Raw genomic sequence first — 25251 nt, 5'->3', positions numbered from 1 at the left:
AGATAGGATGACTCAACACTTAAACATGAGTCTTTTCTGGAACTGTATTCTTTTATTAAAAACAGGCATTTTACATATAGATGCACATACCTATACATACAAATGTGTGTTGCCTCTATCTCTCCTCTTAATTCACAATATTAATATCTATTTAATATCTGTACTTGGATGTCTAACAGACATCTCCAATATTATATGTTCTAAACAAAAGTCTTGGTCTGTATCCTCCATCTTTCTATTTTTCCCCCAGTCAATAGCATTTCTACAAAGGGTCTCAAGGGAAACTCCAGAGTAATTCTTAACATGTTCTATCTATCATTGTTCAATCCTTTAATAGTTCGGTCAATTCTACATAAATGACATTTTTTATTTTTCCACATATTATATAGCTCTAGAAAGCAATCCATGTAGTCCAAATATAACACATATTAAGGGACTATCACATAAAGTTCTTATTCTGGATTTTTACCTAAATTCTCTGTTTCCACCTTTGTTTCACACAAAAGTCTGACAGAGCAGAATATGTTTTATGCATCAGATCACAGCACATCTACCATATTACAATAGGGCCACTACATCAAAATAAAGCTACAGTCTTTCAGGAGATTCTCATTTTGTGCCTCCCCAGAGTTTGCAAAGTTCTGTGTGACCCATCCACTCACTGACTGTGTCCCTTACTAATCTCACCCTGTCACTTTCATGTGATCTTGTCTTACTCATAAACTGAGGTCACAGAGATAAGAAAGCTGATCTTATTTTCTGCTTCAACCCCAAATCATCTCAAGAATTCTTGGCTTCAGAAGATTAATCAATAAGTATTTACAGAATAAATAAGTTTTATGAATAAATACATTTTATCAGCTTATGTAGAAAAACAGGAAAAAAGCTATACAAATAGACATTGCATGTGAGTGTTCCTCAAAGTGTGAGACAAATAATGCTCAAAACCTTGTAAACTCATATCTCATTTAATCCCTAGGACAACAAGCTCAAACCTCTTTGTTTATTTCATCACATCTCCCTAGAAGTAGAATTCTCCAGGTTCTAGTTCTTTGTTCTCTTCACTTTCTTATTTTGCCTGTATGTCTCTTACATATGAAGTCCCTCAGACTCCAGTAGTAGTGTCTCTGACAGTCTTTTTGTCCCCCTATGTCTATAATTAAAGCATTTCTAATAAGTCCTCTTTTTACTCCTTTTCTGATTAATTTTTGCTTTAGCTGTTATTCTAGTTAAATATGATATGAGTGACTTTTATATATGATCATTGGCTATCTCCCCTAGTAGAATGAAAGTTCCTAAAGGTATTTTCTTAATCCATTTTTTCTTCTCTAGCTCTACCATCAAGTATCTAGAATCATGGCTGGCAGATAATAAACACAACATATATTTGCTGGATGAATGAACAAAATGAACAGCTAACAGCTGTTGCTCTTTTATTGTCCCAATTAGAATGTTAGCATAGTATAAGAAGAATAGTATATACACATTTATCTGAATTAGGGAAAGGAAGGGGAACAAAAGAATGGTGAGACAAAGGACAAAGAGGGAACCAATGCAACAGTGATGCTCACAAGACAATACATTGGAAATGATCTCTACAACTTGGGAGGCAGATTGAGGGAGGGAAAGTGGGGAAAAATGAAGGAGGGTGTTCATTTTGACAAGAAATGTAATCACTACCTTACTTATGTAACTGTATCACCTACATACATCACCTTGACAATAAAATTTAAATTTAAATATAAAATAGAATACTACAGGATAAATTTACAATAATCATTTCAAGTTTGGTGTGCATAATTTCGTGGATTTGTTTCTGAACAATCATATCATACTGAATGCTAATAAAATACTATTTAGAATGTACTGGCAACATTCCTATTTTAAAGAAGCTATGATTATTTCTTTGAATAAAATCATAGATTTTAGACAATAGCTTCCATAGTGTCTCCCCTAATATAAGCCTTCTGGACTTAAATATTTTATTTATCCAGAACTCTTACTTCAAAAAAAACTTAGGTGTACTGTGGTAAAATAAACAGAAAACAGGAATCCCTTGAATATTATACTAGCTCATTTTAATTTTAAAATATAGTAGCAGAAACTCAATGGAGACTCTGAGAGACATGAAGAGTCATTTAACCCACTCTATATAGTTGCATTCTCCAAAAATATTTTGACAAACACTAATGCATGGTCTAGCAAGGGTATTTCCCTTCCCTTCTGCCCATAGCCCTTAGGACTTGCTTTTGTTACTAGGTAGATTTACCTTTCATCTTATGTTTTTCAAGAATTCTCAATGGGGTGATATATATATATATATATATATATATATATATATATATATATATATGTGTGTGTGTGTGTGTGTTGTGTGTGTGTGTGTGTGTATATGTATATATATATATACTTCATATTTTTATATGAATTGCCTCGTTGAGTAAACTGTGCTTAACCCTAATTGTTCATTGGCTAGCCCCTCTCCTAGAAATCCTTTACTAATTATTATTGTTGGCTACGTTTAACCAGTAATATTTATTCTGGTATTTAAGACCAGGAGAAGTTAAGGCAATGTGTGTATCCTCCCTTTTTTCTGGTCATTATGACCATGAGTTATACCAAACTCAAGTATGTATGCATAAAAAATTCATAATGGCCTATTTAAAGCCATAAATATGGCTAGTGCCTAGGTTATATTTATGGAATACAAAGATAACAAATTATAAGGAATGATGATGGATTTCAGTATGAAAATCTATTGTGAGTATATGAAATGGTCAGATCCTTTTAAAGTATTGAATTACTAAGGATGTAGAGTGAATATAGACAGACACATATACCATGCTCATGGATAGATACAGTGAGTGATACTGTTTTCTGAAAGAATATATAATTGCTGGTCTATAACTTTCCTTTAGAAAATATTTTAAGATTGTATAATTCAATTTATATCACATGAGATGAAGTTTATGTTTTACACAAAAGAAAGTTAGGCTCAAGATTCCAAAAACTATATTTTTTGTCTATGTAAGTGCTGCATCGATTATACTGTATGTGGGGCAGTTTATTTCATGTACCAAAGTTTAGATAAATGAGAAATGTCTGATATTCCTCATCCACAACCACAAACAACTGAAAATCATAATAAACAATCTAACCTTTTTTTTTCAAGTGTCCCCTAGAGGTCAGTATCACCCCCACTGAAAACTACTGTCTGAATAGGGTAGAACTGTGATCCTTCTCCCTACCCCCTACCCCTCCCCTCTCCACTCCTTTTTTTCTTTCTTTCTTTTTTTTTAATCTTGGGACTCCTGGTGGTAGTAAAAGCTGAAATTTAAGGTAAATGACAAAACTTCTTAACTGGGGTATGATTTTCCCTAATTGTATTACCCCTAAACAGACTGAAAGTACATTAGGAATGATTGGTCATAGGGCTGGAATCTGATTTAGCCACTCTTTAGACTCTCCATAGAGAGGGAACACAACCTAAAAGCTTGGAATATGAAGGAAAAGAGGATCTAGTGCCATTTGTGGTTAATTCTGAAGTGTCTTTGTATATAATTCTGTAAATTCTTTATACTTAAACTGGAAAAACAAATCTGTTACACTTGTTTGATGGGAAAAAAATCCACTCTTTTATTCAAGTTCCACAGAAATATTCTGGATAGGAATAGACACTGGACCAATAAACAAACACTTGGGTTGGAAGCTTCGATTTGCTAACTCTCCTTGTGAGACTGGGCATTTGAGCTCTCTGGACCACTTTATCTCATTTGAAAAAAACATAGATGAATTTGACCTGAATTCTTTGAATCTTTGCTTTGATGTTACTCTGAACATCTGGAATCTTCATGCAGACAACATATGGTATTCTTTGTGTCAAGGGGGTCCTTGATGGGGTGAAACTTTAATTCCCATTCTTCCTATGGAAATCTCACAGAGGTTTTCTTAAAAGATCTGTGTCAGCAAATTTGCAAGTTTCCTAGAATCTTTTAAAAACATACTTCCTCAAAATGAAGTGTTTTTCATGTTAAAAATTATTCAATAAACCAATCACAGATTTTTAAATTTGAGAAACCACTTGTTAATAAAATAATATTTAATAATTTGAAGTACTTCTATATCTCGGCAAGTGTTGATGACATAAATTAAGTAACTTTAGCACCACTTCCTGACTTTCTTCTATATACCAAACAATACACAGAACAGTAGCTGGTAATGAGAATGTAATATAAATTATAAAGGTATGGCCTCTTTAGTGAAAGCATTAATAACTCACTGTACATCTTAGCTTGGAATTCCTAGAGATAGAGCCCAAGACACAGACTTTTGTCCAAACGATAAGATCTCATCTTTAAGATGTCTTAAAGAAATGAGAAAAAGCAGAATGAGACAGGAGAAATACTAGTTTTTTTTTTAAAAAAAGCAAGACAAACATAGTTTCAGAAATCTAGTATCATATGAAGTTTCTGGAGTTCTGGAAGGTTCCTAATTATAACCAAAAATTTCAGTCAAGAAGTAAAATATCTATACTGCTGTAATGACCTCATTGGCTTGCCATTATTTTTTTTTAACTACAAATCACCTTCAGGGCCCAGATGGGAGCTTAATATCTAGCTTAATATCAGGTAAACTGGTTCCCTTTAACCAGGTTGTGCAGGTCTATCCTTGATAGGCAATATTGTTGCTACTGTAGATTGGAAAAGGAGGAGGTAGGTGAGACAATAGTAGAATCTACTATGTATTGGTTAAAAGAATTTGAAGGCACCTATAAGTGCTAAGGAAGAAAGTACAATCTGGAAGTTCAGAGGTACGGAGTGAATGACACCAGCTAACAGGTACTGAAGGTTTGTTCTGTGCATCAAATTGTTATATAGTCCTCATCTACATTAGTAGTCCTCATTTTTTTCTCAAACAAATCTACAATATAGATAATACTATTGTTCTATTTTCCAAGAAATGAAGACACATCTATTTTAGATAACTTAGTCAAGGCCACACAACTAGCAAGTGCTGATGAGCATTCATTTTCTTTGAACTAATATGATAGGAGCTAGATGCTGGTGACTCACACCTGGAATCCCAGCTGCTCGAAAGGCTAAGATCCTGGGGTTGGGAATGTGGCTTAGGGGTAGAGTGCTTGTCTAGCATACATAAAGCCTTGGGTTCAATTTCTCAGTACCACATAAACAGAAAAAGCTGGACATGGTGCTGTGGCTCAAGTGGTAGAGTGCTAGCCTTGAGCAAAAGAAGCTCAAGGACAGTGCCCAAGCCCTGAATTCAAGTCCCAGGACTGGCAAGAGAAAAAAAAAGGCTAAGATCCAGAGGATCACAATTCAAAGCCATGTGCCAGTGTGGGTAGAAAAGTCCACAAGACTTTAACCAGAAAAATAGCTACCCTGGAGGTGTGGCTCAAGTGCCATTTTACACACCCTGAAATATCAGAGCCTACTGAGATGTGAAATTTTCCAACTTGGACAAAAGTTGTGCAAAGGACAATATCAACAGGTAAAAATCATCAGCAAAAATACCTGTAAAGTTGTATATATACATTTTGAAATGGATAAAAATACAATTGAAAATGGGCTTTCAAATACCAAACCATTACTACATGGGAAAAAATAGGAAGAGTTTTTTTTAATTATCATAGTATTTTAAAAAATAAAGAGCAGAATAACAAAAACTAAAAATGTGGGAAACACTGGACGCACATACTCATCGGCTGTTCTCTTTCTGTGTTGATCTATGCAGAGATTTGCCCCTAAAAAATACCTATGCTACCTCTGTCCAAGAGAAGAACGGGGCATTATGAGTCTGAGAAGGTAAACAATATTTTACTTGAAGATGAAAACACAGGAAATATATTAATTGTTGATAAATGATGATAGTGTTTTCATGTAGGTACTTGTAGTTTTGATGTTATCAGTAGGAGCATGTGATCTGAATATATCTATATTCATAAAAATACTCCCTTATAAAAATGGATTGGAAAGATGAAAGAAAAAAGAGAGGAAAAGAAAAGGAGAGATTGAAGTTGTGATGCCATTGGGCTACAATGAAGTATTTCTCAGGCCATTTCATAGTACCACAGGCTACCATCTTTCCTGTAGTTATAACTATGGAGAAAAAAGATGACTAGGAAAGGGAAGAGTTCATTCTCCTTTTATGATTCACATTGGTAGACCAGACTTCCTATGCCCCTGGCTATATCTGGTTATTTTTAGATGTACTCTGACAGTTACCTATGAATTTCAGGTATTGTTAGGAAATACTGCTAAGAAATATGTTAGTTATTTTTATTATAAAGGTTATTTATTATATCTCTATCTTATTGGTTCATATTTCAATCTGTTACTCACAATAAATTTGTAATGATACTTTGTATTTAGTTCTCTTTTAATACCAGATTAAGTGCTCTAGCAATTTAGGGGATTAATGGGCAGTCTCCAGAATGACCTTGAGGTGACATAAATAGCATAACTTATATGATGAAGTGCTTTGACAATGGAGATGAGACTTGAAGACTTAAAAGTCTGCATCACTCAAAAGACCCAGGATGGAAATAACAGGGGAAAGGAGGAGCTTTTAGATTGTATATTAACTAAATAGTCACTGCCCTGCTCCTGCTCCTGGCAGGTGCTGAGATTCAAATTACTTGGCATAATCATATTAATGAAGATTATGAAGAAGCTTTAAAACCCTGAGCATAGTGTACAGTGCTAGAATTGCTCAGAGATAGAGACAGAGCTGGCAAAAATTTGATTATCACAGACCATTTAAAAAACCAGCCACAGTTTACCGAGTAAGTTAAGAGGAGAGGGAAAGGTTAGTTAAGATTTCATCCCATACATTCCAGCAATTCAAGTATATAATAGAGATTGACATTCTACTTTTTCGGCAGGTAAAAGATGCCAGTGATTAATATTGAGGATCTGACAGAAAAGGACAAATTGAAGATGGAAGTGGACCAGCTCAAGAAAGAAGTAACCTTGGAAAGGATGATGGTAAGTAGTTGTGCTCCTGAATTTTATCTTAGTCATCTGTGGGAGCACGTGATTATAAAACATGGAATGGTCTTTGTCATGTATTTTACTATGTATTTTACTATCTGCTGGAAAATACACTTAAAAATACATTATTCACATAAAATTCAACAGAGGTTAAGAAAATTCATTTTTTAAAAAAGAACTATCTCTTGATTCAGAAAGGATTGGAAAACTATTTCCCTTAAGTCAAAGCTAGCCCATTTGCTTGGTTTTGATGCGACCAGTAAGCTAAGAAATGTGTTTATGCTTTTTAAAAGAGGGAAGGAAAAAAAAAAGAGGGAGAAATATGAGATGGGGATCATATTTTAGCTAAGCATTAAAATAAAATAATGTGTATAGGCCTTTTGGTTTTCATTTTCAAATCAATAAACTTCTCCTTATTTAATGAGATACTTTGATGTGGACATGCTTTAAACATGACCATATCTTTCCCATCATTATCCGGGTCAGTAGCAAATGAGTATGGTCTATTCTTCCACTGCAAACAAAGATAAGGCCAGGCACAAGATCTCACTGATTCTTGCTGAAAATATTTCACAGCTCTGGAAATGGTTACCAAAAGTTTTCTCTGCCTTTGAGGTAGCAAAAATGGACAAAGGATTTAAGCAATTTCCATCGAGTAGACAGTGACTAAGGTTTGGAAAACATAGATATCTACTTTAGATCTCCTTATTTTAAGAAAACACAACAAAAGCTCCCCTGCAAGTAATGACATATGCATTTTTTAAAGAAGAATTTTTTAAATAAAATTAATCTTGTTTTCTTCTCACAGGATCCCCTCTATTGATCTTTAGGGCGTTTATGCATGGGAACTGCAAAATACAGTACCATTAAAGAAATTCTCAATTCATATGTGTGGTAACCAACTTGTAATGAGAGGTAAACACTTCTCATTTCCATCACACTTGACACTGAGGCTGTCAAAACATCATATTGTCTAAATATTTTTTTTTAATTAATGGCCGAAAAATTTGGGCGGCGGGATGTGGAAGTTTTGATCATCAAAATAAGGCGAGCAGGAGAAAATGCCACTGACATCCATTAGGTTGAAGAGAAATAGTGGAACACAGTAAAACAGGGAGACTGTATTCTTTTCATCCTTTTCTAAATTCTTACTCCTAGTCAAATTAGGATTTTTAGTTTCTTTTGTCTTTATAATTGTCTCAAATTTCCCTGTTGCTCTTTCCACACAGGCAAAACATGTTTAACTATAGAGATAAAAATAAAATCCAGTACAAAAGCTTGCAACACACAGCAGACAAGTTGAAGTCTTTATCATTATAATTTGGGGAAAATCAATTTTCAGAGTGAAAGTTATTTTTTATTCTTTGCTTAAAATGTCCAAAAGTTGTTTTATTATTTTTACACTGCACATTATTTTGTTTTTGTTTTTGTTGGTTGTGGGGCTTGCACGCAGGGCCTGGGCGCGGTCCATGACCCCCTGTGTGTTTAAGGCTTGCACTCTACAACAAGCCACAAGGCCACTTCCAGTTTTTGAGTGATTCATTGGAGATAAGAGTCTCACAGGGACTTTTTTGTCAAGGCTGTCTTTGAACCATGATTCTCAGATCTCAGCCTCCTGAATTGAGGATTAGAGATGTGAGCCACCAGTGCCTAGCTCCACTACATATTATTCTCTTCTGGCAGTTTCCTCTTGGAAATTTAATTTAGGGTAAATATTATACACATCACAACTGACCTGGCTTTGGGATTTGTTCTTTTTCCTCATCCTTCAACATCTTCTTGCTTTTAGAAGGCAAAGTAATTTAATATTAAACTGAAAATCTCTCTCTGTTTTTCTTATTTTAGATAGACATTTATATGTGGATATAAACACATACACCTATCCCTCATGCATACATTACCCACAAGCACACAAATATACATGTAATGTGTTAGTCTATGTAGGTTAATATAACAGACTATCTTAGAAGAGGTTTATTATATCATAGTATAAGCAACAGAAATTTATTTTGATGAGTGTATTATCTCATAGTTCTGTAACCTCCTAGGGCTTTACTCCCTTATCCTCAAATGGCTGTTCTTTTCACTGTGATCTTACCTGGAGGAAAAGGCAAGAGGCCTCCCTGGAGTGTCTTTTGTACAGACACTAATCCTTTCAAAAAGGTTCTGCCCTGTGACCTAATCACCTTCCAAAGGCTCCACCCCTAGCATTATCACGTCAAGGGCAAAGATTTCAAAAATGATTTTACAGGACCACAAATATTTGGATACATATACATACATGAATATACATATATAATATATAAGTAATAATAAATATAAATGTAAATAATACATTATTACTATCATCAAATATATTTATACTTATTAATGTTATCATTAATAACATATTAAATACTTTAAATATATTAGTCATCATTAAACATTATTCTATAAATAATAAGCTTATTATTTATAGAATAATGAACAATTGTGGTAAAATTATATATTGTAATATATATTATGGTACAAGTATTATGGCATAAATTTCAAGTAAAAATAAATTAGCTAAATAACTTATGAAAGTCACTACCCAAAGTGAAGTTGTTCCATGTTGCTATCCTGCAAGACATTAAATGAAAATGGAACAAATCGTTGCTAAAAAGTACAAATAATTGAAATTATGTGTGTGCACACCCATATTTATATTCGCATATTCCATTGAAGAGCTACAGCTTGGTATTTCACTAAGCCATTGCTGTAATGGTACAAAGAATAGGGAGCAAGCTCCTAAACCAGAGTCATGACGCAGATCAGCCCTTGTTTATTTACTGTGCAACAATCAAGTATAGGCTGTGTTTCAGATACCCAACATACATTGAACAAATCTGCCAAAGTACCTGATCCTTTAGAGTCAGATGGTCCATTTTGTACTGCAGAGATCAATCACTGTGCATGAGTTTGAAGAGAAGTTGCATGTATAGACTTTTGAGAATCCAGGACTAATACTTTTTCAATTATGTATTCACTTCTATCATTACAAGTCACATTGTTTTAGAATGAGGAAAAAGACTTTATCAGTATTTATTCTGGAAGCCTTTGTGTTTCCAGCTATGTTCCTATCTCTGGATCTGTCTTCTTTGAAGAAGCTAGAAAGCAGAAGCTCTGGATCAGGTCCCCTGAACTAGAGTGTGGTTCCTGGTGTATCCTTTGTGTAAAGAAATCCAGGAAGACATGTCAGGGTAGCTCTTCTTGCTTTATTCCTGGGAAGTCAATGAGCATTGGCAGAAACAAAGTGCTATAAAAAGTGACAAGAAAAATTTATTGTGATTAATAATTTTTTTGAATCTGCAGCACTGTGTTTCATACTAAGTGAGTCATTTCTTTCTCCTCCTTCTTAAGGTATCCAAATGCTGTGAAGAAGTAAGGGATTACATTGAAGAGAGATCTGGAGAGGATCCACTAGTAAAGGGTATCCCTGAGGATAAGAATCCTTTCAAGGAACTCAAAGGAGGCTGTGTGATTTCATAAAGAAAAAACAAAAAAGAAAAATCTTGGAGATATGTACAATTTTAATGACAATGCAATTTTTCTTATATATAATTAAGCATGTACATGAATGTTTAAACTTATAAATGGGAACTTGTACTAAAAACTGGGACATAATGAAATATAAGTGTGTTTTCTGACAGTATTTAGCACAAGTTTTAACACATAGCTGAAAATAAATATTGATGAACCCTTCTTTAAAGACTTAGTATATTTTATGAATGAGTCTCTAGTATTGTTGGCTGCCAACAAACAGTTAATGTTTCATATTTCTTCATTGTCTATGTTCATGTTGTTCTAGAAATTTCACAGGCTTAATTTTTCTCAACATTTTGTTGCTTATAGAAAGTCTCTTGTGTGTGTGTGTATGTGTGTGTGTGTGTGTGCGTGCGTGCACACATATGCACATGCATTAGTAATAGGACTTGAACTCAGGGCCTGTGCACTATCCTTTCACTTTAACACTCAAGGCTAGTGTTCTGTGACTTAAGCCACAGCTCTACTTCTTTAGTGGCTAATTGAAATAAGAGTGTCATTAACTTTTTCTGTGCAGGGTGGCTTTGATTCTTAGATCTCATTCTCCTAAGTAGCTAGGATTGTAGGTTCAAGCCACCAGTGCCTGTTTAGAAAGTCTATTGTTTTATTTATTTATTTATTTATATTTTTGGGTCCAGTTGTGGGGCCTGAACTCTGGGCCTGGGTGCTGTCCCTCAGCTCTTCAGCTCAAGGCTAGCACGCTACCACTTGAGCCATAGCACCACTTCCCGCTTTTTTTTTCTGCTTATGTGGTGCTGAGGAATCGAACCCAGGGCCTCATGCATGCAAGGCAAGTGCTCTGCCACTGAGCCACCTTCCCAGCTCTTTATTTATTTTTTTACTTATTTATTTTTTTGGTCAGTTGTGGGGTTTGAACTCAGGGCCTGAGTGCTGTCCCTGAGCTTTTTCACTCAAGGCTAGCGCTCTACCATTTTGAGTCACAGTGCCACTTCTGGTTTTCTGGTGGCTAATTGGAAATAAGACTCTCACAGACTTTCCTGCTAGGGCTGGCTTCAAACTGTGATCCTTAGATCTCAGCCTCCTGAGTATCTAGGTTTACAGGCATGAGTCGGTGATGCCTGGCTTACGTCTATTGTTTTACTAAACAGATGATCTATCTTGGCAGATTATGTGATGTCAAGATTTTTGTTATTGACGTTTTTTTGTCCTTTCCCTTCTTTCTTCCTTTTAATCAATGATGCTGGCTTTTATATAAGCTCTTCCTACCCAGTTCGACTTAACATTGATGATGTGACATTTTCCCAGAATGCACAGAAGATTAGGGATTTCATCTTGGGTTACATTGCACAGGAAATATAACAAAAAATAGAAAAATAGGTTTTAAGCACAGATTCAGGAGTCTGAGAGTTATGCTACTTCACTGCCTAGCTTTGAATACTTTGAATACTTTTTTTTTCATTTTGTGTAAGTCTTGGTTTTGTCCACTGGAGGATGGAGATAATAATGTTTCTTTCTTTCTTTCTTTCTTTTTTGTCGGTTATAGGGCCTGAACTCTGGGCCTGGGCACTGTCCCTCAGCTCTTCAGCTCAAAGCTAGTGCTCTACCACTTGAGCCTTAGTGCCATTTCCAACTTTTTCTGCTTATGTGGTGCTGAGGAATTGAACCCAGGGCCTCATACATGCAAGGCAAGCACTTTACCACTGAGCCACCTTCCTAGCCCTGATAATAATGTTTCTATCCCCTATTTTCTGAAGACAAAATAAAACCTCCTAATGGTTTGAAAGGGAGATGCAGAACAGCTATATCACTTAGTATATTGCTTGGCTTATAGTAAGACCAATAGCTAGTATCATTATTTGGAAAAAAAAACTAGATAAAGTTTCCTGAGTCCTTGAAGATACCCACCACCTACTTCCTGAAGAGCTTTTTTTCTCTCCCAAGATGAAGTTAAATGACAGACAAATTGTGATTACTAATTTGCCTTTGCTTCTACAGGGAATGACAAATCAGAAGCCATTTTTGTTCCTAGTATTTCTTTGTTGCTATCACACATTTAATTGCTGTTTTGGATAGTCTCATCACCTAAGTATGCAGAAATGCTAATTGATTGTCATTTGTTCAAAAATGTGATAAAAATGATCTATTACTTGACCCAGAGAAGAGTCTGAAGATCACTTCAAGTTTGGCTCCTAGCTCAGTGCCCTCCCTCTCTGACCACAGGAAATACTCATCACTTATCTAAGCGCTTCATGTTGAAATGAGGAAAATAAATGACTCAAAAGTAAGTTGGCAAATTTCTGAGTTAAAGGGTTACTGGCCGAGCAGAACTCTGCCACATAGTTGTGTCAAATATGTGTTATGTCTTAAGAGGCTCCAGGGTAAACTGGAATCTCTTATCTCTTTTATCCCAAGGGGAAAATCTTTTCCTTCTACTTAAAATTGCAAAATCCTGCTGGGTGCTGATTTATCATGCCTATAATCCTTGCTACTCAGGAGACTACGACCTGGAGGTTTATGGTTCAAAACCAGCCCCAGTATAGAAGTCTGACAGACTCCATCTCCAAAATAACAAGCAAAATGCCAGACTTGGAGGTAAGACTCCAGTGGTAGAGCCAGCTGTGAGCAATACAGTTCAAGACCCTAAGTTCAAGCCCCTGAGTTTAAACTTCAGTACTGGCACAGACACACACACACACACACACACACACACACACACACACAGTTCACAGAATCCCTCTCCACACATCCTCATTGTGTCCTATTCTCTTTCCTTGATCTAATTTCCTCCATATCACACTATATATTTTTTCATTTATTTATTTAATCACAGGTTTTATTTTCTTCAAGTTAGGGCTTATTTAGTGAAGTGTTCCATCTATCCTTTCTTTCTTATCATATGTACACCATTTGCTGTGCCATACAGTAATCCATAAACCATAGTCCTAACCAACGTCTTTTATTTTCATTCCACCACTGGACAGATGCTGAAGCCTGAAACCCTGGCTCTTCTACTTTATCGAGAACTTTGGATAAGTAATTTCATTTCTTTGACACTACTTTTTTCTTTTTCAGTTATAAAATGAACTATTCGGATTGATCCTTATTTGGATATTTATAATTCCTTAGATGAGATATAGACATACATGAAGAAGTCTTAATGCTACTGTCATCCCTGAAGACTTTCTGCACTGAAAAATAATCCTTGACAGGGCACTATATTTTCCGACTTGAAAATTATTCATACTGATTCCTCTACCTGAAAAGTCCCTCTGCTGCACCTCATCTCACCTTTTGAAATCCTCCTCTTTTGAGCCTATCACTCTCACAATACTTTTTTACTTGTCATTTATAATTACATGTTCTTATTATTTGTATAGTTCTTTTAATTTAAGCATTGTATGATAAATTTCACAGGCCTGAAGCTCTGTTCATCTTTGAGGCTGCCAACCCAACTGATCATTTGTCTCCACAACTTATTTTATTATTCTTGATTTGTCAGTCCTGGGGGTTAGACTTAGGCTCTCACACTTGTATACACATGCTCTACTTCTTGAGTTATGCCCCTGGATTTTTTGGATTTAGCTATTTTCCAGATAAAGCCTCAAGTTTTTACCAAAGATCTCCCTAGGAAAGTGACCATCCTTTATTAATTCCTCTCCCCTTTAGCAAGAAAGACAGATGAATACCATTATGCTTTGCTTGTTTTTTTAGATGGAGGGGCGGGGGGCATCCTCACTAACTCTTAGAGCTGGCCTTGAACCATGATCTTCCTGATCTCTCCCTCTAAAGTAGTTAGGATTATAGGTACACATTGTAAGTTCTTGCCCTGGTCTCTACAATTTATTTGGCTTCATAATTAATTTAATTAAGTGTAGGCAAAGAAAATACTTAAGCAATGTTTATATTGGACAATTCATAATTCTTATAGCTTAATAAGTAAATCAACATTAGAGTAAATTTCTATTAGAAACACAAGTTGTCAGAAGAATTTTGAGTAAGGGAGAAATCAAAGTAAACTTTGAAAAAGATGATCTGTGAAGAAGGAAATGAAATCATGACGGTCCCACAAGCTGCATAGCTGCGGTTGACAGTGACTTTGTTTTGTTCCCAAATTGTTATTTCAGGACCAGGGGAGACTAGTTTAAGGAGGAATGGTGTAAGATTCAGCTTCAGAAGCAAAAACTAGGCTTTGAGCAACATTTACCTTAAACAAATTAACATTTGTTTCTTCAACAAAATTTTTTGATATTTAGTACCAACGACTTATACATACTACAATATACCATGTAAGCTACTTGCAGGTTAAGGATATTTTGTACAAATAAGAGATAAATACAAGTGGCTAATAGATACGTGGAGAAATGTGTAACATTCTTAGCCATAAAAAAGTGCAAATCAAACCATACTAAGATTTCATCTCACCCCAATCAAAACAGCAGCCATCAAGGAAGCAAGCAACAAACTGTAGCAAGGATGCAAGGGGAAAAGAAACCCTCATACACTGTTGGTGGGAATGTAAATTACAACAACCACTATGGAAATCAGTACGGAGTTTCCTCAAAAGAATAAAAGTAGGCCTCTAAGATCCCCCTTCACCACTATTGGACCTATTTCCCAGAGAGTAAATCAATATACCAGAAGACACTTGCAAAATAATGTTTATTTCAGCACTGTTCACAAAGCCAAACAATGGACACAGCTGAGGTGACCAGCAACTGATGAATGAATAGGGAATATAAATGTATAAAATATTTGAGATTATAGCCCAGTGCTTGTGGCTCACACCTGTAATCCTAGCTACTCAGGAAGCTGAGATCTAAAGATCACGGTTCAAAGCCAGCCCAGGCAGGGAAGTCAGTGAGACTCTTTTCTCTAATAAACTACTCGGAAAAAGCCAGAAGTAGAGTGTAGCTCACTCAAGTGGTAGAGTGCTAACCTTGAGCAAAAGATGCTCAAGTGGGGCTGAGAAGGTGGCTCAGTGGTAGAGCGATTGCCTTGCATGCATGAGGCCCTGGGTTTGAGTCCTCAGCACCATATAAACAGAAAAAAAAAGCTGGAAGTGGTGCTATGGCTCAAGTGGTAGCGTGCTAGCCTTGAGCTGAAGAGCTGAGAGACAGCACCCAAGCCTAGAGTTCAGGCCCCACGACTGGACCCGCAAAAATGATGCTCAAGTATAGTGCCTAAACCCTGAGCTCAAGCCCCAGGACCAGCACACACACACACACACACACACACACACACTCACACATACACACACACACAAATTGAGTTTTATAAAAACCATGTATGTGTGTGAATATAAAATAAAACAATATAAAAGCTTAAAATATAAAAATATAAAAAGTATATAAGTAAAATACAAATAAAAATATCAAAAAATAAAATTATGTCCTTTGTTGAAAAACAAATGCAATTGAAGAAATTGTATTGAAACAAAGTTCAAGAAATAAAATATTTCACCTATGTATATAGAAATTAGACTTAAAAGACATAGATTTTCATGGACATGTAATATGTGTGTATGTGTAAATATGAGCATACATATATGTGTATATTTATATATACACACACATAATTATGTGTGACTTAACACAGAAAATGAAATAAACTAAAGGCCACTCAGGATAAGAATGGTAAGGAGCAAAGGGAAAAAGAAAAATACAGGAAATATAATTTTGTAATATGTTGCAAGTATATATGAAAAAAGCATAAAAACTTCACTAAAAACTTGATCAATAAGGAAAGAAAAACAAACTGTTAGTAGCAATTATGAAAACTTAAAAGAAAACACATTTTGTTTCCTCTGGGCAGGTGGTTCAATGGAATGATGGATCACTTCCCTGGTATCCCTAGGAAAAACCAATTTCTATCCCAAATGTTGACCACTTGGGATAGAAATTGACCAAAAAGAAGTTGACCAAAAAGAAGACTTTTTTTTAAAAAAACTTTTGGATTTTATTGATAGAATATTTCTAAAAGATGTTGAGAAATTGCTTCTGTGATTCTTCTACAGGAGGTAAACTCCATGTCTAAGGGTATGAAACTGTAACTTTTGTGTTAGCATTTAAAACAAAACAACATCATTTTTCAGAATATTATGTCATCATAGGATTTCAGATTTCCAAGGATTGTTAAATGAATTTCCCAGCTCATTTCAGATTAAGTAGTTGGCTTTAAAAGGCACTATGTTGTGAGTTGTTTGATAATAACAGATAATAAGGCAGCAGGCTAATGCACATTTTATTTCTAAGCTTCATAAAAGCAGAAAAAAGTGAAAGAAACTACATGAGTTTATAAATATCAACTCCTGCATTAAGTAGACAGTTCCACAGGAAAGAAATTTCTAGTCAAGGTACTTCTATTTGTTATGATTTAGAGCAGACATACTTCAATTTGCTTAGCCAACTTATTTAATTTTGGTGCTGAACTTATTTAATTTTAGCCACATACACATCAATTACTTTCACTAACTTACGCTATTTTTAACCAATTTTTTAAAATTAAGAAATAGGAAATCTGAAACAATGACTGTTGTAGAGACAGATGTGGGCTTTTCTTGGCTTAGTGCTTACTAACAAGGAACTCTTCAGCAGATGGCCTAACCTTTCTAACTCTAGGCACTCTCGCTATTGCAAATACAGAAACTAATTTATCATACATAGACAAATACTGTCAAAGACACACATATGAACTCATCTCTTTCCCTTCTTCCTCAGAGGCATTATGATATTACGAAATAGTAAATAAGACCTAAGAAAAGTTAAGTGAATTTTCCCCTGGCAAATAGGATTCTCTGTTTTTTTTTTGTTGTTGTTGCTTATTATTATTATTTTTTGTCGGTCTTTTGTGGGGCTTTAACTGTGGGCCCAGGCGCTGTCCCTGAGCTCTTCAGCTCAAAGTTAGTGCTCTACCATTTTGAGCCATGACACCATTTCCAGTTTTCTGATAGTTAATTGGAAATAAGAATCTCAGGGGACTTTCCTTCCCTAGGCTGGAATTGAACCACCATCCTCAGGTCTCAGCTTCCTGAGTAGCTAGGATCACAAGTGCCCATCATTAAGTTGTCTTATATTCATTAAGGATCATTGGTGGAGCCTGGTGAGAAACCGAAGAAGCCAAAGCTTCTGCTTATTGAACTGGACACCTATCTTGGTGTCTAAGGTCAGATACTCTGAACTATCCAGCTCTGCTCTTCACTTGAATTTAAATATTAAAAATCTATCCCTTCAGAGAAAGGAAGACATTTATATTTTATTTTTCTTCTAGTCGTTTGAGTACTGTTAACAAACCTTTCATTTATAGGCAAAGGGAAAATGCATACTCATGTAAATCTTTCCCACATTTTCCCTAGTTGTAGGAAGCAGCAGGCAGCTGGATGAATATTATTTTCCAGAAGTTGGAGAAATCCATCCAAAGTGGCTCTGCTACCCACCTCCAGGAAGGAGCCTGAGCCAGGAATTCAAATGCCAGAGTGTCTAGTGAGGAAAGAGATTGATCATAGGTAAACTGTAAAAAGACCAAATATTTGGGTGTGGAGAGTGAAGCACTTGGCTGGTAGGAATTTTGAAGAATTCTATTCTGCCCTCAGACCCTTTGATTAAAAATCAAAAAACAAAAATGCTTGCTGCAGAAATAGATGATTATAGAATGGCAGAAAATATTCGTGCAAATTATAGATATTGCTCACATCTTTGTCGCTCTTCCCCACACCCTCTCGCCCCTCCCCCCGCCAACCAACAAATGTGTAAAATCCCTGTTAGGCCTTTTACAAGCTGGATGACCATCCACTAGCAGAGAGCACTGATGTGTTTTTTTCTAAGGCTACAACTGAGCTTCCTATTCCCTTGGGCTTATTTTATTTCCCCCAGCGTCTACATTTTCCAATACATAGGCATGGAAAAGTTAGAGAGTGTGTATTTTTAAAACTTGGAGAGAGGTAAGGGGCCGTTATTTCCTGCTGCGTAGTGTCCTCCTTTTCCTGGCTTCACAAACAAAACCCGGATGTAGCTTGGAAACGAGTTTAAAAAAAAAAGGAACAAATGTAAAACTTCTCTTGTCTCCAGTCCAGCTCCAACGAGTCCGGGCAGGCTCTTGGGGCGTGGCGAGGTGCTGGGCTGCCTGGGGCCAGCATCCCTGCTGTGGATTCTACTGCAGAAGGCTGCTGGGTCAGGTCTCTAACTCAAACCTGCCCCAGCTTATCGGACTGGCCTTCTTGGGCTTGCAGAGAATCGAGGACAAGCAGAGGGCTTTGGGGATCCTAGCCACTGCACAGGCAGGGTGACGGGGCTTCCTGGAGGAAGCCAGTCCCGCTGGGAACTGGGGACCGCAGGCATTGCCTGGCAGCCACGTCCTGTGGGGCCGGGTGGTGGTGGGGTGATCAGGGCCCGCAGTTATTTGGGGAGTTGCTGTACTTCTCAGCGCTTTCAGGGGCTCTACAGTGCAGGCCATCCTTGGGCCCAGTTCTGGGGCTAAAATGCCTGCCCTTCACATTGAAGATTTGCCAGAGAAGGAAAAGCTCAAGATGGAAGTTGAGCAACTTCGCAAAGAAGTTAAGTTGCAGAGACAGCAGGTAAGTTGTCTGCTCCCTGCTGGGGGTGGGGGTGAGGGGGAGTTCGAGCTGAAGGAGAGCTGGGATCTGGTGATCCTTAGGTCCTGTCCTGTCAGGAAGGAGCTGCGGTTAGGAAACCACAAGAAATCCTAAAACTCAAGTGTAAGAAAAGGCCGGTGGCCATTTGGTTCTGGAAAGGATGGCATTTGGGAGAAGTATCATTCTCTAAAGCCACATGTTAAAGTGTTCAAACTACTTTATTTAGTTTTGAATTAATTTTACTGGGGTTCTTCAGTGCTGTAGGAGATTTTGAAATGTTTTACTTCAGTTTCTTACTGGCAACAGAGATGCTTTCTTTTTCAGTCACAGCAATCTTTGTCGTATCTTCCACAGTAATAACAATGTGAATTCATTTATTTACTTTAATTTGTGAGAATAGGGCTGGAGATCAAACTCAAGACGCTGAGAATTCTAGGCAGGCATCCCACAACTCCAATTCCTTTGACTTTATGTATTTGCAGTTTAGTACTTGAAAGAGATACAAGGGGAAGGATGCCAACATTAAGTCTAATGATACAAGTCTTACTAATGGATGAGGATTAGAAGTTGTAGGAATGGGGAGGTTTACTTCTCACATATCTTTTTCTCAAATTTGGCCTTTCCTTTTAAAATTCCAAATCCATGTTCCTTCTAGATTTCAAGGCAAGATGTCCTTTTTATGTTGAGGGATTTGGCAATAATAATACATGTAGTTAGGCGTTGGTGACTCAAGTCTGTAATCCTGGCTACTTGGGAGTCAGAGATGAGGGATGGCTGTCCCAGACTAACCCCAGGCAAAAAGAAGTTCCTGAGAGTCCATTTCAACCAGAGGTCATGCGGCCACAGGGGAAGCACCATAGCTGGGCCCAGAGGCGCCTGCCTCTGACTCAGGGAATTGCAAATAGGAAGAAAGCAGCCTAACCATCCCAGGCATACAAGGAGACCCTGCCTCAAAATGGCCAATGTAAAAAGAATCTGGAGTAGTGGCTCAAGTGGTCTAGCCCATGCCTAGCAACTCTGAGGCCCTGAGGCCTCAGTAGTATTAAAAAGAAGTGTTTAGTGGGATAAAATTTGCTCCTATATCTAATAAATAAAGTTGTTTCTTAATGGAAACTTGTTTCACTCATAGCAAAACCCCTCAATATTGAGTGTTGACAACTTAGATTAGTTTTCACATGGTTTCCCCCACAGCCTTGGGTATTGTATATTAAACAGAGGTACAACTCTTAAACAATTCATTGCTAGTGAAAAAATTGTAAGATTTGGGGCTGGGAAGGTGGCGCAGTGGTAGAGCGCTTGCCTTGCATGCATGAGGCTCTGGGTTTGATTCCTCAGCACCACCTAAAAAAAAAGAAGCAGAATTGGCGCTGTGGCTCAAGTGGTAGAGTGCTAGCTAGAGAGCTGAAGAGCTGAGGAACAGCGCTTAGGCCCAGAGTTCAAGCCCCATGACTGACAGAAAAAAAAAAAAAGTTGTAAGATTTTATTTGGTTGATATCAATGTGCTGAAGTTACACTGGGAGAAAAGGAAAGCAAGTTCTTCTAATTGTTTAGTTGTCAATTAGCTATTCCAGTTCTAGCTGAAACTGACCATAGTGAAATGAAACATTCATTAGCAGGTTTTTCTCTGCCAGCCAGACTGTCCATTAGAACACAGCCCTACCCTAGTGAATAAGAGAGAAAGAGGGAGCGGGTGGGGAGGAGAGAACTTCATCGTTTTTGGACACAGGAAGAATTTAAGCCCAATAAATATAATTATTTTTAAAAGTCTAATAAAACATCTTATTTTGTTATATAAATTTACTTATTTTAGTCAGTAGACTCCATATAACTTTCAAAGAAATAGTCCTATATGAGTATATGTGAATTAATGATGTCTGTATTTTTTCTTTAGATTAAATTGCACCATTTTGTAATTACTAGTTATGCACTACAGTGCACCACTGTACTACTTGAACTTATTTCTAAGTAAATAATTATGTACATTGGGGATACTTATGTAAACATATTTTAGTGATACCCTTTAAAGGCTATAGGCGGCTCTCTAGATTACATATTCAATGGAACATGTGTCCACTTTCTGTAAGTCTCCACTGTCATTTTCTAGAGGGCCTATAGTTCTTCTAATTTCTTCTTAATAATAAAGACCTTAATTAAAACTTTTTTAGTTTTCCATTTATTCTTGTTTTTTAACTCATTGTTCTAACCTGTCACTTAAGAATAGACTTTTTGAATAAGCTATTCAACCTTTTCTCTATTGTAGAAAAAGTTTTAGCTGATTATACAAATGCAAGAATCTCGGATAAGTTTAATGAGCCTCTGATAAAGCTTTTTATTTTCATCATTGTCTACACACAAGGAATTCTGAAGAGACAGTTGGCAACCTTCACCCTTTTCAGAGCTAGGCTTTTCCCAATGTTTCTGTCATTGTGTGAAATTCTAGAACATAGCAGATATCCTTAAGCTAGAATTCCCAAATATTTGAAGGTTATCTACCATTTCATTAACTCATTAACATGGAGAATTAAAAGTAGAGAATGCTGTAGTTCCCAAAATGTGGTAGACATGCCAGAAATATGTGTTTTCACAGAATAAATCGTCTGATTGACAATGAATAATAACTACTGGGGTCAATCACAGTGAACTTCACATTGTTTTGACTTTGACCAATAATAAGAAGTATTTTTACATAGGTTATATGTAGATAGAATAGAATATTAGGTTACAGTAGAAATTTAGTAATTGTATAGTTTTTTAAAATATTTAAAGTCTGTTTATTATAATTTCATAAGAAAGTAGTGATAACATTTGAGCATCTCTGACTTCGCTTTGTTTTTTTTTCTTTTTCTGGACTCCAGGTATCTAAATGTTCTGAAGAAATAAAGAACTATATTGAAGAACGTTCTGGAGAGGATCCCCTGGTGAAAGGCATTCCAGAAGACAAGAACCCCTTCAAAGAAAAAGGCAGCTGCATCATTTCATAAATAGCTCTGGGGAGAAACTTTATCCTCAGAGGAAGAGTGATTTTTTTTCTGTGTTATTTTCCCCCACGTGCCTTTTAAGGAAGGAAAATATAACTTGAAAGAGAATCTTTAAAGCAATCTATCCATAGACTGATGCATCACAATATGTCTGCTTCCTATCTTTGTTCACTGTACCTTCTCTATAAGAGGACAGATCATCTGATGTACAATCATGGAATGAAGGACATAACTTTTGCATGACTCTTTTCTTTCTGTATATCACTTGATGCTTCAAATAAAGTTTTGTCTTGAAAACAGTAATGTTGCTGACTTTAAAAAGTGCTTTTCAAACATTTTCGGTACTATAAACAATCATACTGCTCTCATTCACCTTTTGTGTTTTGGGAGCATATAACTGAAATTCCAAATGATTTATGCTTCACATGTTTACTGTGCTAAATTCTGACTTCTAAATGTGTTGATGTAAGTATAAAAAATAGAGTCAGTAAAATTTCTAATAACATGAACTTGAGTCAAATTATCTGAGACAGGAACCAGGCCAAGTATTTCAGCATTTAGATTTGTGCATGCGAACGTGGGTGGGGAAGGGGTGCACTCATGTGCGTGTCGATACTAGGGCTTGGACTCTGGGCCTGTACGCTGTTCCTTAGCTTTTCTGCTTCTCCTGGTGCCCCACCAAAATGAGCCCCAACTCCATTTCCAACTTTTTGTGGTTAATTGGAGATAAAAGTCATGGACTTTCCTAATAGGGAATGGCTTCAAACCACAGTCCTCAAATCTCAGATGCCTGAGTAGCTAGGATTATAGGTTTTAGCCACCATCACCAGGCTATCATTTAGGTTTTATTCAAAGTGTCTCTGCAGTAATGGTCTTGGGAAAGGGACCGAGCTGAGAATCAGGAAATTATTCCTCTGTGCAGTGTGATGGCTGCCTAGCCTTGGCTTTGGGGACTACTACTTTTGCTACATTGAGCTGCAGTTACCATGCATTCTCCATGTCTCTGGATTAACTCTTTGTCATGCTAGCTCTGTGACATTGGCACAGACACTTGGATCTTGGCCCCCATTAAAGCCAAACTTTCCAGCAGGCCCAGTGCAAACGTATCTCATTTTCTGCTCTTGCTAAAGAAATGGTGAATTTTGGCAGGTAGTTTGTTTCTTGCTGATTTGTATAAATTCTTCATACATTATTGGCCTTCATCCTTCACTGCGGTGGTATGTGTTGCAAGTAGCATCTGTCATACCCTTTACACAATGACCTTAACTTCTGTGGTTTTATCTGAAAAGTAGAGCAAATCAGGAACGATGCCTATTCAAGTTCTTTATGAAAGTATCAGTAACTAAGACCTCAAGGAAAGGGATGGTTCTTTGTCCCAGCTTGTTTTCCCTTTTCCCTCTCTGTCTTTGAGAAATGCTTAGGTGTATACCAAGAGAAAAGTAAGCAAAAGGTTGGAGGTGATACTGTAGCTCAAAGTGGTAGAGCACTATCTTTGAGCAAAAGTGCTCAGGGACAGAGCTCAGGCTCTGAGTTCAAGCCCCATGACTGGCAAAAAATAACTCAACAACAACAACAACCAAATACACACTCAGTTACTAAATTGTCCCGGAATTTAAACTATGGTGCCAGAAGCACACATATTTCATGGATGAGATTTTACTTCCTCTTAGATACATAGTACACTTATAGCATCCTAATCAAACCACAGAGATGACTGTGCTTGAAAGTTTTCTTGAGTATATCAGCCTCCCGGCTCTGATGTTTCTTTCCTTTCCTTTCCCTCTATAGGAAGGAACAAGACAATGCAGTCTTCCACTGTATAACTAAAATAAGCTAACTTTCTTTTCCTTCCTTCCTTTTTTCTTTCTTTCTTTTTTTTTAAAGAGGAACCCAGGCTTTTACAAAAGTAATTATGGCAAAAGCAAAGCAGGGGCCACTTCTCCTGGAATTTTCCAAGTGACAGCAATTGAGCTTGCTGAATACGTAATGCTAATTTTATTTTTTATTATAGATTTATTTTTTATTAATTGTAGAAAATTCAATTCAACATGTCATTTTGTGAGTACAGTGTACCTTGCTCAATGTTACCCCTTTTATCCCCCCCCATCTCTTCCAACCCTACCCATTCCCTCAATTTACTTCATTTCAAGGCTAACTTTAGCTCAAAGTATGATCTGTTCCAAGAGAAGGTTTAAGGATAGAGAAGGTGCAGTTCTTCCAAGCACTAGTGAACAATTAGTACTTTGGCTATGCCAGAATAATTAGCTTGGGGCTTTGTTATGTTGGTGTGTATAATGTTTTATTTTAATTAACAACATCATTTGTTTGCAGTTACCAATTTTTCTTCTATCTTGTTACAGAGTTTCTGGTATGCAGACCACAGAATCTGCTTTCTTTAAGGAGGACCAGGGCAACACACTTTCCCCCCTAACTGCTTGAGGGCTGTGTTTCGCAGGCTGCACTGTGAATTTCCAGTCATCACACTCAGGTCTCTGTCCACACAAACCCCAGACTCTAGCTTTCATTTTTCATGTTTCTTAACCATATGACACCAGCTTCCTCATGAATATCCAATTCATAGGTGCTTCTTCTGAACGTTAGTCTGTTTATTTCCTCTTACTGTTTTATCGTTGATAGTCAACACATAGAAGTTTTCTTGTTTCGAAGATGCACAGTGTTACAACCTTAACTTGCAGTAGGAATTGATAAAAGCATCGACCTGTTAACTCCAAGTGGTGGGAGAGGAGCATCTGAAATTTTTAAAAAAAGCAGAATCAACATGATTTAGACAGTTTTATATCTTGGGAAACGTTCCAATCTAGTGTGGCAAAACCTGGTTATACTAGGAGAAAATAAAGGGCCTCTGAAAAATGAGCTTTACTAATTGAATTAAAATTATTAATTTCTAGGAAGCAAACAATTGAGAGATCTGATTATGGCCCCCTCATATATTCTAGTGTAGAAAGAACGGTAGCATGGTTACTTCTTTACTCAGAGAGCCAAACTCAGTAGTCCCAATATTTTAGTTCTGCCCCCCAACACTGACTACAATGAAGGTGACGGCTATTGAAAGTCAATCCTGCCAGTCAATATCGTCAACTTCCAGTCAGAAATTATTCATGTATTGTATACCTCTCTGTCTTCTACTCTT

At 36.7% G+C, this 25251-nt stretch overlaps 2 protein-coding genes across 5 annotated transcripts; both read left to right on the top strand.

Moving 5' to 3' along the window:
- Positions 1–6696: 6696 nt before the first annotated feature.
- On the top strand, positions 6697–10746 carry Gngt1 (guanine nucleotide binding protein (G protein), gamma transducing activity polypeptide 1). 4 transcript variants are annotated; one of them, XM_013026031.1, is made up of 3 exons: positions 6697–6802; positions 6902–7004; positions 10392–10746. In XM_013026031.1, exons 2-3 carry the CDS (start codon positions 6909–6911, stop codon positions 10518–10520), a joined length of 225 nt encoding a protein of 74 aa, XP_012881485.1. In that variant the 5' UTR covers positions 6697–6802; positions 6902–6908; the 3' UTR covers positions 10521–10746. The 4 variants fall into 4 exon arrangements, with proteins under 4 accessions (XP_012881485.1, XP_012881482.1, XP_012881486.1 ...); XM_013026028.1 differs by having other exon boundaries at positions 6899–7004; XM_013026032.1 differs by having other exon boundaries at positions 6876–7004.
- A 7831-nt stretch (positions 10747–18577) lies between these two features.
- Gng11 (guanine nucleotide binding protein (G protein), gamma 11) lies at positions 18578–22403 on the top strand. The gene is made up of 2 exons (XM_013026011.1): positions 18578–19104; positions 21978–22403. The coding sequence occupies exons 1-2, from the start codon at positions 19009–19011 to the stop codon at positions 22101–22103; spliced, it is 222 nt and encodes a 73-aa protein (XP_012881465.1). The 5' UTR covers positions 18578–19008; the 3' UTR covers positions 22104–22403.
- Positions 22404–25251: the final 2848 nt, after the last annotated feature.

This window comes from Dipodomys ordii, unplaced genomic scaffold, assembly GCF_000151885.1.
Source record: "Dipodomys ordii isolate 6190 unplaced genomic scaffold, Dord_2.0 Scaffold90, whole genome shotgun sequence".
Taxonomy (NCBI): Eukaryota; Metazoa; Chordata; class Mammalia; order Rodentia; family Heteromyidae; genus Dipodomys; species Dipodomys ordii.
Note: the sequence above shows the minus strand (reverse complement) of the source record. Positions and strands in the feature narration are given on the sequence as shown.